This window comes from Stegodyphus dumicola, chromosome 4 (genome assembly GCF_044657685.1).
Source record: "Stegodyphus dumicola isolate Sdum_Otavi_A_Nest chromosome 4, ASM4465768v1".
Lineage (NCBI taxonomy): Eukaryota > Metazoa > Arthropoda > Arachnida > Araneae > Eresidae > Stegodyphus > Stegodyphus dumicola.
In genome coordinates, this window is record NC_140771.1 from 15,738,610 (window position 1) to 15,753,461 (window position 14,852).

General features: G+C 32.2%; 1 protein-coding gene across 4 annotated transcripts in view; it reads left to right on the plus strand.

Annotated features, from left to right (window-relative positions):
- The window catches only part of LOC118187991 (uncharacterized), a 275,888-nt gene that overhangs the window by 102,204 nt on the left and 158,832 nt on the right, over nucleotides 1–14,852 (plus strand). For all 4 annotated transcript variants that reach the window (XM_085814595.1, XM_085814593.1, XM_085814594.1 and 1 more), the window contains exon 2: nucleotides 11,291–11,488. In XM_085814595.1, the coding sequence (XP_085670721.1) occupies nucleotides 11,357–11,488 (132 nt within the window). In that variant the 5' untranslated portion in view covers nucleotides 11,291–11,356. The remainder of the gene's footprint in view (nucleotides 1–11,290; nucleotides 11,489–14,852) is intronic.

Sequence of the window (14,852 nt, forward strand, 5' to 3'; positions counted from 1 at the left end):
TGGATTACTTCCTGTGTTTGAACATTTAAGTTTATCAATCGAACAAGAAATGATTAAAAATTACTTTGGAATTGATAACGAAAGAATAAAGAACTCGAAACGTCATTCGTCGCTCATTTCGAAAATAGCCAGAAAAAAATTAAAATCAAATAGGAAATCAAAATTACTTAAGTATAAAGATATCTAGGGTGTGATGTACAAATGTGGAGAATTTTAAGTGTGTAAATACAACAGAATAGTTTTTCTGTTAATGTGAAATCTTTAAATGCGTTTTCTGGAAAACTAATTTTTCTAGTGTTTTTACATACAAGAAATGTAATTACTCAAAACGTTCTAAAGGTATCTCTATTGAATTTCACTAAAGTGTTTTCTATATTATTTACTATGTTTCAAGCTACAATCTAAGTTATATTTATTAATTTGATTGTTTTATAAGTATTTCTATATAAAACGATAAGAAATATTTTACAAAAAAACTGTGTTTTTTCATGTAATTGCACATATTTTAGTAAATTTTAGAAATAGCATAAATATTTTAGTTCATAACACAGATGAGTGTTGTAGTAGTATACAGTATAAATAAAATTGAAATATATGCTGTGGGAAAAAATATACGACATTTAACGTAAGTGTTAAATTCTCCTAAAAATGTGCATAAAATTGCATATATTTCAAAAATTTATGAAAATATTCCTAAAAATTTACCTAGTTTCGTGATTTGATATCATATTTTGACTAAATAAATATATATTTCATCAGAATTCTATGTTTTAAAACAAAAGTGCTCCGAACGTAGGCAGATACCTTAAGGGATAGAAATATAACACGTTAGTGAGTTATTCTACCTGTCTTTATGTGGCTTATGACATAACATATCTCACCAAGAAATTTCTATTTTGCGAAACCAAACTATTATACCCATAGACTGTCAAAGTACGAATCTCAGTATGTATAGCAAATGACTAAATAGTATGAAAGAATGTATAGAAAAATTTCTATTTTGAACTTTATTTAGAGGGCATTTTAAAAACACCTTTATTTTCAAAAAAAAAAAAAAAAAAAATCTGAAAGGTTTTAAATTTTATTAACGTTTTGTGTGTTATCTTTATTTATTAAATATCACGTTCTACGAACTCCAACTATAAAATTCAGTTCAACAGCGATATCGCAAAATAATTTTAAAATGAGCATATCTTTAGAATTCTCGATACAGAGCCTCGCACGCTGGAGTTTTTCCCCTCCCCCCCCCGTAGAGTGTTGCTATTGCTCGCTTTAAAATCCATTAGTTTTTTTTTTTTTAATCAAAAATTCATTGAAGTGTTTCAAAATCTGAAATCTAGAATAAAACAAATTTCCAAATTAAATTAGGGCTTCCACATGCCTACATTCTACGCAAGATTACGTTATTTAAATTTTGAGGACTCTAGGTTAGTTAGTTCGTTAGTTCTAAGCATTTGCCCCCAGCCCACCTAGCAGGCGAAACCTGCCAAATGGCTATGAGGGGACAAGCCAAGCCACAAAGGCATAACAAACAAACAACAACAAAACAAAACAAAAAAGTAAAGTAGGTATATACATTCCAAGCACTCTCGGTGAATTAGTATATAAATGCGTCGTTTCCATTTCTGTCTCTTTTCTGAAATTTAAAACCTTTATAAGTTTTACTTTCGATTAGTTATTATTATTCAGATCTTCTTTATATTATCAAAATTCATCTTAAATTTATAAGTTACCTCAATTATTTCTGTTTTCAGTGTATATCATACTGATATATATATATATTATATCTCGATTATATATCTCGATACCAATATTCTTCTTATTCTCATTCACCGTTTGCATAATATCTCTTGCAAATTTTCTAAACAATTTATAATTACTCAATAAATCCTCAAACTTCGCAAATTTATATTTTTCTCTCACACTTCCAGTCAGGCAACAGTCCTCGACGAAATGCTTTGAATTGTCGAATTTATTACAAACTTTATCATTTCCCTGGAGGTGGAACCTTTTTAAATAAGCAGGGAACGTTCCATGTGCAGTGAGAATTTGATTAACATCTGCATCTCCTAAAATTCCCATTTTTTGCTAATTTTTAAACATTTTAGATAGTTTTTTTTCTTTCAGAGAGATCCCATAAGTTTTTCCAGTCTCTAATAAGCTTGTCATATATTATAGTACATGTCTTCTTTTTCGAATCTTGAATAAAAACCTTTTCGGTCCCAACCCCCAGGGAGTTCTTTCGCTAGAGCATCCGCTCCGGGTTCTAGGTACCGTTGTTTTATCACAATGCCTGAAACATACATACATTAATGTAGATTCGTCATTATTTAATTTCTTTAAATATAAGAATGGACGATAATATATGGTGGCTGGTGGCAACGACTGCAGCCTTTTAAAATTTTCGATGCAAGATGCCAAAACGAAATTAATAGTCCTTCAGGGCAAATTGCCCCTTTTGGACTAAAAAAATAATAATCCTAAAATTTAGGGACTCCAGGTAACTGCGACTTGTTTGGTCTCATAAATTTGCCTCTGTGAGGTTTCTAGTTCACGATAAGATGTGGTTTTGACTTTATGTAAAATCTTGTAACTCTGGTTTTAGAGTTGTAGTTTACATCAGGTATCGTATTTATTTATTTATTTCAGTTCGGATGTTATATAACTTTATATTAATGATTACTTCTTTATTTATAGGTATTAATAATTGAACCATATGTAAGAGGACCTTAAAATAATATTAAAAAAAATTGATACTCGGTATATGCGGCCTGATGAAGTTTCAGAAATTTTGTTAAACAATTCTCACACCCATTCTTAAGCAACATTTCGTTGTCCTAAATTTTTCGCGCTATAGATAAATAAATTTAATTTCGTTCGAGGACTGCAAATAATGAAAGAGAAAAATACAAGGAACATTAAGAAACAGAAATAATAATCGTAAATATCAAGCACGTAGGATATCCAGTGAAACTGGTAGTTCAATTTTGGTTTTGCCAAATAAATTGGCCACGTAGGGTTTTTATCGTTTTCTCCATGTATGTCTTAAATTTGAAATCCGTTAGAAATCATTGGATGAACGTATTTCTTCTAATGCAAATAATTCTCGAAAATTTGATCTGATTAGGATAGTAGCAAACACGTGTTTCATATCTGACCATCAGCTGAAGCAGACTACCTAAACCATTAACTTTTATTTTTGCTACATGATGTGTTTATTCTAAACACTTTAATTGCTCTTATTAACAATAGTTTCATTGGAAAATTATTTTAAATGTGTAATAATCCGAAGCTATTAAAGATGCATCTGAATATGGTTTCCATTTTGTTGTATTTAGTATTGATTCACTAAATTTTAATGAAACCAAAGTAATAGAATTGGTTCCTCAGCACCGTCGCTGAAACTTATTGTTTGATTAGAATGGCAGAATTCTGCAAACATATAAATAAAGTAATTTTTGCTGATACTCAAGTATATAATCAGTTATTCATATAATAGTCGTATTTTAATATGATATATGATAAATATTTTCATTGAAAATGATGAAGAAATCGCGATATCTGAGATAGTCTCTAATGCTTGGATGCGTATATGTCTATATGCTTGGGTGCATGCGATCCTTAAAATAACATGTAAAAGTTAAAGGAACCTATTTTATTTTCTTATCAGGCATTCCTTTACATAACTCCCTTCGTTTATGCAGTTCATAAACAATGCAGCAAAAATTTTGTTGCAAATTTTTCGGATAATGATTTGGTTGATGCGAACAAGCAAAGCAAGCAAGGGCTGTCTCTCTTAAGGGAGAGATGTTTCTAACGAAAACTGATCCGCATTCAAGGTTCAAATAAGAGAAATTTGAAGTCTTTAAAAACACCAGTCTTAAAATAAATAGTAAGTCCTCATTTAAATAAATCATTAAAAAAGATTAAAAAATATTAAGTGCCTAGCCGGAGTATTTTATAATGAACAATTTTTTTTTTATCATTGGTAAATTTCCAAATAACAGCAACGGAAGAATTTTTATTTCTCCTGGTGTGTAAATTCTAATATAAAATAACAAAAATAAATAAATAAATAATAATATCAGTACCGTATTAATAGGGGAAGGGCATGCAGAAGAAAACTTTTATTTGATAAAGTGCTTTCTTTCGATATTTATTTGTCGTTAATTTCAAATAAAGCGTCGATGGCATAGACTTGTTTACACCATAAAATGCACTGAAGCCTATCTTTTTGAACTGTAGATAAACAAATGTCTAATTTTTATCAATAATTAAAATTTAAACCGTTTCATAACAACACTGTCTTTAAATTATAAAGGCATTATATAATACATACATTTTGTGAACTAATGTTACGCCAGTCTTATGAATAATTCCTTAATGAAATATGGCAGTTTTCATCAAAATAGGTGATAACCTGAATTGCATTCTAAGGTGTAATTTTGCGGTTAGGAAGAAATAAAGAATCGGGGCCATTTTATGGTAGTTAATGTGAAATTGTTCCACAGAAAAAGCAATATTCTTTGAAATTTGTCCTTATTACTAAAAATACTTCTCGATTACTGTATGTCGAAGCTAAGAGAATGTTTTTTTTTATTATAAATAAACTAGTCGTAAATTATTTAAAATACATTCAGCCCGCGATTTGGGAAGAAGGTAAATGAATTTCGTGATCAGAAAATAATCGCTTTTGATCGAAAACTACTTAACATAATAAGCAGATACTAGTTCCGTGATTCTTATGGAGCCCATCATCAATCAAGTGGATGAAACCACTAAAACTAATAGTTCGACTCGGGTTCAAATCTCAGTGAACGGTTAGATTTATGGGAATTTTCATGATTCTCCTCATATTTAAAGTGAACATGAACCAGTTTCGCTTAGAAAGTCTCCCACGAAGGCAACCCTTCCCTTAGCCAGATTGCCTGATAGTGTGTTTTACTATAAAACCAAACTGCGATTTTTATGTCACGTTAAGCAGTCGTCCGAAATGTTTTCGGCCCACCAGTGGCCGAGCTGTAAAGTCGTTGAACAGTGGTAGTTTTGTCCGGCGTTCGAATCCCCGCGACTGGGCTAGTTGCACAGCCGTTTTCGTTATTTTCCCCGTGTGTAACCTGTATACGAGCCAGTTTCCATTAGAAAGTCCTCTACGAAAGCATCTCTCTCCTTAGCCGTCGAGTGAGTGAGTGAGTGACAGGGGACGTGTGCACCATTCCTCTACCATTGTGGTTTATCGACTTAGCTCTACGTCCACCATTCTCTAGAGATACTGCCTTGTCAAATCGGAAGGAATCACACAAGTGCCTTGCCTTGACTGCCGAGACCCAGAGCCTAATACATGGCCACTGCCGTCTGTTAAACCGAGGTGGCCACTGGGAAATGTTATATTGTTGATATTTACATTGCATAGATATTACAAATTGGTTACATATTGATTACAAACATGTACATAAATATTACATATTGATACATGTACATAGGTATTACATATTGATTACATAGCCGTATACTAGTATTGTGTTACTATTGCATAGATTGATCCATAACTGTGCGTGAATCATATAACTACACATAAACGTAAAGTACATATAGGGTAATATACATATTAAAAACACATTAAAAGATCAAAGTACATGAGTGATCAAAACAGTCGTATAATAGTGCATAATAGTTCATGTAATTTCATGATAATAATTCATAGTTATTAGCCCTCAAGTGCCATAATCAAAACAAACCAAACTGAAATGTTTCCACTGTTCGCATTTTTCTTGAGAATGAAAGGCAAGGATTTGCGAGACTAATAAACCCCGTGAGTCTCAAATAGAATTGAGTGACGCTTAGAGACAATGAAGAAATGAAAGATACTGTCCATCAATTCATGGCATATCGCCAAATGTGGCAACCCTGCTTTTCTTTTTTATTTACGGCAACCCAAAAACTGCTTTGCGGGGAAGCTATCTTACCGTACCTGTACATTTCGTAACAATACCTACTAAAGAGATGATATTTCTGGAAGGTAATTTCGCATTAAAACTGCAACATCCTCCTCATCCATTTTCCACTTGTCGTCGTCTTCCTACATTCTCCTTTGCATAAGTTGAAATTAAGTTTTGGTCAGTTTTATTTGTTTAAGATTGCGTTAATCATTTTGCAAATGTATTTAATGGTTTCCATTGGTTTGGGGTTATGATAACACGTGCACAGATTACTAAAGTTTAAATAAGCAGGAACGAATTAATCCACTTTTCGTTAATTCCTGTTGGGGAAACTATTTCGATTTGCGGATAGCCTTCAGAACGAATTAAGTATGTGCACCGAGTTTTCACCTATTTCTGTTTTGAAAATGTATCAAAAGTTTGTATTGCTGAGTATGAAAAGTCAGTTATTTCATGTATTAGAAATAAATCTAGAAAACTTTTTAAGTACACGTGGAGGTATCCCACCCAAATGATTGCTAAAGTTTTTGACTTTTATTTATACTATAAATTTATCGATAACATAATTTGCCGTCTAAAAATATATTTTGGCAAGATAAAGGACCTTTCCGCACGAAGATATGGCGTCTGGATATTTGCCAACGCTCTGTGTCACAGCTTGATTTATCATGATTGCTTTACAGAGTTCTCAAGTGAAAGGAAAAGTAATTTAATAGTAGGTAAAAGTTAAATGCATTTTTGGAACGAAAGCTTTTGTAGTTAATCTTCTAAATTTTACGTAGCTTGATTTCTTAATTTGCATTCTATCCTCGTCTGTTTGTATCTTGAAAAATTCTGAAATTTAAAGCGAATTAGTAATAAAGAAATTTTTTAAAGTATTGCTGCTGTCTATTAACGGATGATTTTTATAGACATTCTGCTTTCTGGTAGAAGCGTATATGAAATCATATAGCCGATAAATGTTGAGAGTGAGAACTTTCTCTGTTTAAAATATCCTAACTGAAATGAAATGAGTATGAGCAAGAATAAAGTATTTTAATCAGGTCAATCTTTTTTTTTTTTTTTTTTTTTTTTTTTTTTTTTTTTTTTTTCCCACTGGGATTTTTATGCTCTGCAAATGGAAGAATGTGTAAATCAAGGATGATGGGAATAAATTTAAAAGATGTACACTGCTGGGGAGGAGGGACAGTTCTATATCTCTCGTTCTACTGGGCCGATTGACGAAAATCAACTTGCGTTTTTCATGCCTCGAAAGCGCTACTTATGATATGTATTAAATTTATATATAGTAGGATTGTTCTAATGTATGTATTTTCGGTATTTGTATATACAAGATCGGATTTTTTCTGAAATAATATGCCAATCTTTTTCCATATTTCGATTCTACCACTCAAATTATGCCAAACCGCCAAGTTTTGTAAAATTCGCACGATTAGGTTTTAAAAAATTAGCTTCTCAATATTAACTGAATATGACATATATTTATTAATATTTTTTTATTAAACTTAATTTGATTCTTCCTTTCATATTTCGAAATTTAGGATCATTACAAATAAAATTCGCTTATTTTTTATAATTTATTTTTAAATAGTTTTTATAAATTTTTCGAAAAACATTTTGAATTATGAGAGATATTAGGTATTTTTGAAAGCAGGCAAGATGAAAAATTAGCAACGCTTTCGCCGGGAATCGAACCGCGGACCTCTCAATTACGCGCTGAGCGTGCAGACCACTACACCACGAAGGCTCGCTAAGAAGGCGGCAGAAATACCTTATAAACCTATAAAAGGTTTTGCCATCATCTTAAAGTAGATATATTTATAAGCATACCTGCAAAAATTAGATTTTTTTATTCGAAATTTCCTAAGATATATACATGAATTTACATTTTCGGGCGTTTCGAAATTTGGCATATTTTATTATAAGCGATAATAACGAAAATGTGGTTTACGCACTTTGTGAAAAATTATTTGAAAGTATGAATGATGACTTTTTTCCGCTCGTGGACTGTGAAGAAAAAGGAAAGGAAAATAGGTTGCTGTCAATTAAGAAGTTCGCCAAGTGAATTATTCTTGGCGCAAACTGAAAAAAATTCGTCGATATAAATTTTAAAATTTCTCCATAAATTTCTCACCAAAAATTTCAAAATTTAATATCTAGACATAATTTAAGTCGTAGACTCGAAATATGGAAAAAAAATTATATGTTTTATCAGAAAAAGTCCGATTTTGTGTCAAAATACCTATGTTCGAACAAAGCTGTATATAAATCAGCTGTATATAATATACTCTAAGTCGCGCTTTCGAGACATGAAAAACGCAATTTGAATTTCGTCAGTCGGCCCAGTAGAACCGGAGATACAGAACTGTCCCCCTTTCCCCCCCCCGCAGTGTACCTCAGTTTAAAACGTAAACAAAACTTGGGTTTAACACTAATTTCAGTTGTAGAGGTTAATGAATCTGGTGGTGTGGTGTATTTAATTATAGCAAAGCACACTAGGGCTATCTCCCTAAGGGGAGGGATGCCTTCATGGAGGACTTTCTAAGGGAAACTGGCTCGTATACACGTTACACATGGAGAAAACCACGAAATCACCCATGCAGCCTGCCCGTTCGCGGAATTCGAATCTCGAACCGAACTACCCTTAATGCATCTGGAAAGATAAGTAGTGTAGCTAGAATATATACTTGTGTTTAATGACATAAATGAGAAAACAAGCCAGTCTCTTTGAATTCATCGACTGTCCGCTACTCAAATTAATCGTCAAGCATTAACAGCCCCCTTGTTTATTAAAATATTCAATGACTTTCCATAATCATAACCACTGTATCCGTTTGGTTTATTTCAAATTAGAGCAGCTTTTATTTTAATAATTAAATATCTGAAATATTGCTGCTGATTTCGATGTACTTAATTTTCCATGAGGATTTCGGGAGGGGATTAAAATAAGAGGTTTTTAATCATACTATTTAAAACTTGTAACTGAATTATTTTAAAACATAAGGAAATAATTCTTGTGATCCATATCCAAAAACATTTTCTGATCTTTGAATTTAACAATACCCAATTTAAAATTTCTACTTTACTATTTCCTTTTAGACCTCAAATTTTGAATAACGTAGTCTTCCACCCATAGTATCTGCAAGCCCGAATTTGGAATTTGTTTTATAACGTGTTTCATGTTTTGTAACCCTTCAACGAATTTTTTATTAAAAAACTAAACGATTTCAAAGCGAGCAATGGCAACACTGCAAGGAGGAAAAAAATAATTATCTCCACCGCGCGAGACTGTGTATCGGAAATTCTAAAGATGCGCTTTTTTAAAATTATTTGGAGATATTGCTGTTGAATTGGATTTTATGGTTTAAGTGCGAAGAACATGATATTTAATAAATAAAGGTAACACGCAAAACGTTAAAAAAATCCTTTGGGCGTAATATAAAATCTAAAAGATTTCAGATTTTTTTACTCTTTTTTTTCGACCTTTATATATATATATATATATATATAAAGTAAAAAGGAAGTATTGTAATCGCGAAAAGTTTCAGGCATCATATTCAACGTAAATATCCATTTTCACCGCTATCAAATGAATTTTTGCGTGACATCTGTACGTAAGGACAGGATAAAGGACTGTTTTCCCCAAAAAATATTGTAAAACTAATTTTAAATGAATTCTGAAGAGAATTTTTTGTGGCGTCTATGCGTACGTACGTACGTATCTCGCATAACGAGTATTAACGAGTAGCCTCAGAACGTTGAAATTTTGTATATAGGACTGCTATAACATGTAGATGTCGACCTCGTATTTTGGTTGCAATCGGCCGCATCAAAAAAGTATATATATTCATTCTGTTACTCGGCTCAGTGAACTCAGTTTCTTTATTCTTATATGTTTGTGAATTGTGCATTTTTTGCTTTAAAAATGATTGAAATATGTTGTTCTTATTTTCCGGTTAAGGTTTTTATGCCTTTGGTAGATGTGTATGCAATATTTTTAGAATTATCAACAATTTAAATGTTGTTTAAGTGCCGATAAGCCTAATAACGTTTTCCATGGTGGCCATTGCTTGTTTACATTTGAAAGATCAGAATAGAAGATTTGTTGCCAATCTAGAGAAAGTAAGCTTCGCAATAACAAAGATAACGCCGCCTTTTATTATTGCAAATTAAATCATGCTTAATGCATTCTGGAATTTATTCCAGGAAATAAGTGTTTTAAGATTTACTTCATAATTTTCAATACAGAAATCTTCAGTTTTAATGTATTTTTGCCTCGTCGCGAAGTGAGAACTGAATTAATTGAATTAGAAATACTAAATCGTCTGTGAAAAACTATTTTTTTTTTTTTTTTTTTTTTTTTTTTGTTGTTGTTGTTTTTTGCTTAATTTCTTTTATAGATCGTTTTAGATTTATTATAGTATTTGAATAGAACATGTGGCAAAGATTAGATAATTCTTCAAATGATATAAATTTTGTGCATTCCGAGTTATAATATGAACACAATATGACGCTGTTAACTGAACACAGCGCCAGAGTGTGGCTATAGTAAACAAATATAGTGAATTTTAAAGAGTGCATTTATTCTATCGTGGTTTATGCGCTATCGACGAAGTAGATCCAATTCAATCCAATAAGTTTAAATGAAATGGAAGGAAAAATGGGTATAATTTAATATTCTTTACAAGGAAGTCATGTGGTGCACACATCAGTTTTTTTTCCCCCTAATCGAAACAATCGTGAAAAATTAGAAGCGTGATGTGAAATGCTGTGAATGCATTTTTTTTTAAAGATAAGTACTGCAGTACCGCTCTGCTAGAAATGTCACTGCTCAGCTTTTAATCAGTTGGTTACTTTTGCTCGGTTTCCATAGCAACTAGCCGAAGGAAAGGCAAGTCTAATTTCTTAGTGAATGGAAACCGAATGATGGCCTGTCTGGGAAACTCAGTAATGCTTCTTCTTCCCGTTCACTACGTCTCTCCTTATTCCTTTGATGCTGCCTTTTACAGTGTTTGACTAGAAACTGGATTTCGTCCCTTCTGGTTGCGAAAGGATAGGAAAGAATTTCAAGTATCTGCTTCAAATAGAATCCTTCAGACTGGTTTTTTTGTAGGTAAAGACTCGTATTTTCATACAGTTTATCAGTACAAACACTTTCATTTAGAAAATACTCTTAAGCTATATGCTCCCATGTAAATTATATTTAAAAAAAAAATTGTAAATTGCTTGGATTATGTATAATGCGCCGAAGTGGAGTATGTAAATAAACAAAGGCAACTGTGTGTATTGCTGACTTTACAATTTTTTTAGTCTTTTTCAGGTTTTAATGATGTTTTTCTCTTCTCTTTTAGGTGACTGTGTTACAACCACTGCTTGTCCACTGTAGAAGACCTTATCTTAAATCTAGTAGCACTAAGATGGAAGGTCAGATGCCTTCCCTCGAGTATCATGGCCTACCACCCCCTAAAGGTCTGTATCATCCACAATTTGAGAAAGAAGCCTGTGGTGTCGGATTCATCGTTAACATTAATGGCAAAGCTTCGCACAAAGTAAGTTTTATAAATTTTATTTTTATCATTTCTGTGTGAAGACCATGTTGTCATTTTCATTTGATTCTGTTCTGTAGGATCTTCAATACAGAGTTCGTGGGATTTCTATGGAAAGTATAAAATACTTACTGAGGTACGATAAAAAAGACAAAGCTGTTGAGTTTCTTCATTAAAAATTTGAGAAATGCGGTAAATATTTTAACTTTAACGGCACGAGGGCAGTACTGAGATCCGTACATAATCACAATATTCGAATATACGAGTTTGGTTAAATTTATGTTCCTTTTTTTAAATAATTATGTAGAATGTTTTGCTAGGCATCCCCCTTGCCCATGATTCAACTATTTTTTCTCCCCACTTTGCATAGAAATATTAATTTCAGCTTTGTGAAATGTTGTACATCGCTGATGTTATCAATTATTTGGTGGCATTTACTTGTATTCTTGGTTTTCACCGAGTCGTTGGGAACACCGTTCAAGATGGCTTATGCTTCAAAGCAATTTATCTCTTTCACCCTTTTTTCTTTTGAATGTTGGATAACTGAGTCTGTAAATGGAATAAAGCGTGAAATTGTGCAGAAATCTGTGGGAAATAAACGCAAAGACCGTAACATTATAAGGCATTTCTCCCGCCTTCTTAGTATGCCTTCGTAGTGTAGTGGTATCAGCACGCTGGACGCGTATTCCTGAGGTCCGTGATTCGATTCCCGGCGTAGGCGTTGCTCATTTTTCATCACTCCTGCTTTAAAAATAACCTAATGTCTCTACAAAATCACCAGATTCATGAATAAACTCAAAATCACGAGAAATGTTTTGCACGAATATAGGTAGTGGGTCTTCTTCCTTAATCTAGTGTTCTCCACATGATTGTGATCCCTATTTCACCCAATTTCAACTCTTTCCGATTTTATTTTTCGTACGGAAATATGTGAAATGTCGAGTATACGAAAATAAGCTTCTCCTGTTAAAAACAGCATTAGTGAGTAATTGGAATTTTTGATGAGACACTTGGTGCAAGACCTTCAATTAATATTAAATAGCGCGATTGAGTGTGTTTGACCTCGGTGAAATACATTTTCAGCATTCTTTTGTGAATGGAACTATATCACACACTACATTATATTATTAACCATATATCATGCTCGTAATTAAAATATGATGCAAATTATGACGAATTCTTTAGAATGATCATCTAGTGAACCTTCCGGTGTATATTCTATTATTTTAGAAAGGGATGCAGTCTTAAAACTGCTTGTTGAACCACGTGTTTTGTAACAGATTTAAAAGTGAACTCTGGCTATTTCTCCGGGAATGCCAAAATGAGGTGAGTGTATGCAATTTTCGTGTGTGTGAAGTGAATGTGAGACGGTTTCTTTTCTTTCTTCATGAAGCCTTCCCACGTAAGGCGGATCGCTGCTGTCACAAATATTCTAGCTTAATTTTGCATTTTTTAGATGCCACTATTACTGAAAACTCTTCCAGAAATGCCTCGTGTTAAAGATTTTTAATTGCCATTGAAATAAAAAGGCCTCTGACGATATTGACAGGGCTAAGTACATTGGAAACTGAAACGTTACCAACTGATTGTCAAGTATTCCCTATTATGCTAACCAGATGTACATTTTGAACCTTTAGAATATAAGCAAATCTGAAGAAGAGGGAGAACTGGTTTTTGTATTGTAGAAAAAGAGCACAGCCTTTGCACTAGAAACTACTAAACTTTAAAAACTGTGGAATATTTAAAGTGAAGAGGATTTATGTATACGATGCGTGTGATACGTAATAACAGTCTGTATATGATGAAAGCCTCCTTAAAATAAAAATCCAGAAATATGCATCATAATTTTATCATGCTTGTTGTATATTTGAAAACGTAAGCTTGGAAAATGATACAGAGAAATCATAAAATAATTATAGGGAAATTTTTGTAAAATTTCAGATCTGTTGATTTGGCATACGAATAGTAATGTATAATGTAATAATGGAATATTAAGATGCATCCTAAAAATTAAAAGCATTTAAGTATTTAAATACGATTCAAAAAGTTAATAAATTATAATATTATTTTATCCGAACTATGATTTCGATACGGAATTTTTAAAGGCAAAACTTCAATCCCTTCATCTTATGGCGCAAAGCTAAATTACACTATGTTGGAATAGTTCAGAAGGCCATTCAAGGGAGGAATGCCTTCTGGGAGTTTTCTTTCTAAGGGGAACTGGCTCGTATACACATTACACATGGGGGAAACGCTCATGCAGTTCTGTTCTAAAGATCTGTGATTAACCCCTATAAAATTATATCTCGCATGAAAAATGCGTCCTACAAAAAATGTGCAGTTTAGGAAGGACCGTCACTCTCTATGTCACTGATCTTTTGTTTATTAGCAAATAAATATACACTTGCTACGAAAACAGTGCACTTGAATCATCTGGGTTAACAGTATATAAATCTTTCGGAATAAAACAGTATACGTATCATGTTTTCAGCTATTTTTAGAAGTTCATCTGCCAAACGTTTTTATTTATTCAGTATGAAAAGTGGATGATTATGCATAACGGCAGGTGTGCGCCTTAGTACCATTACATTAGCAGGTGCCGCTAGTGACGTTACTATTTTAACCCATATGTCATAATTCTCCTTTATGATTTCCATAACGTCGTAGACTGTGATTTTATTCACCTTTATGTGTGTACGTTAATAAAATCCCTTTACGTTTTATGTCTGTTGATGTACGTAATTTTGAATGCCAAGGGCAAGTATTCAGAATACTGTGTTAACCCACCCGACAAGCTTCGTTAAAAATGATTATGAAATAAAAGTATTGCCTTTGTCTTTTTCCAAAATTAAATTTGAGTTTTCGTATTTTTGATGCATTGTTCGTATTTTTGATGCATTGAATATTCGTGATTATATTAAAATATTTGAAATCAATATAACAGTTCACGTTTCCTCTTTTTATATTATATCTCTAAATTGAAAGAGATGACAGATAAGAAATTTAACAAAACGTAAAATTTTAAAAAGTGTTCGAATGCTTAAAGACATGGACCGGCTTTGGATATTTTGATGACGAAATTTATGCAATCTTCAAATCGTAATTCTTAATTTTCTTTATTGGCATTCTTAATTTTTACTTTATTGGATTTTAATAGGAGTACTCTTTTTTTCGTTCGTTATGTTTAATTAAATGCATTGCAGCCTAGGCGCATATATATAAACACACACAAAAAAATTATAAAGAATAATACATAATCATTCAGAGAATTTTTTCGCATTATGCCGCAAAAAATTTATCAGTAAATATATAAGAAAAGAAATTTAGAATCGATTTTTCACAAAGACTAAAAAATGAAATTCAAATA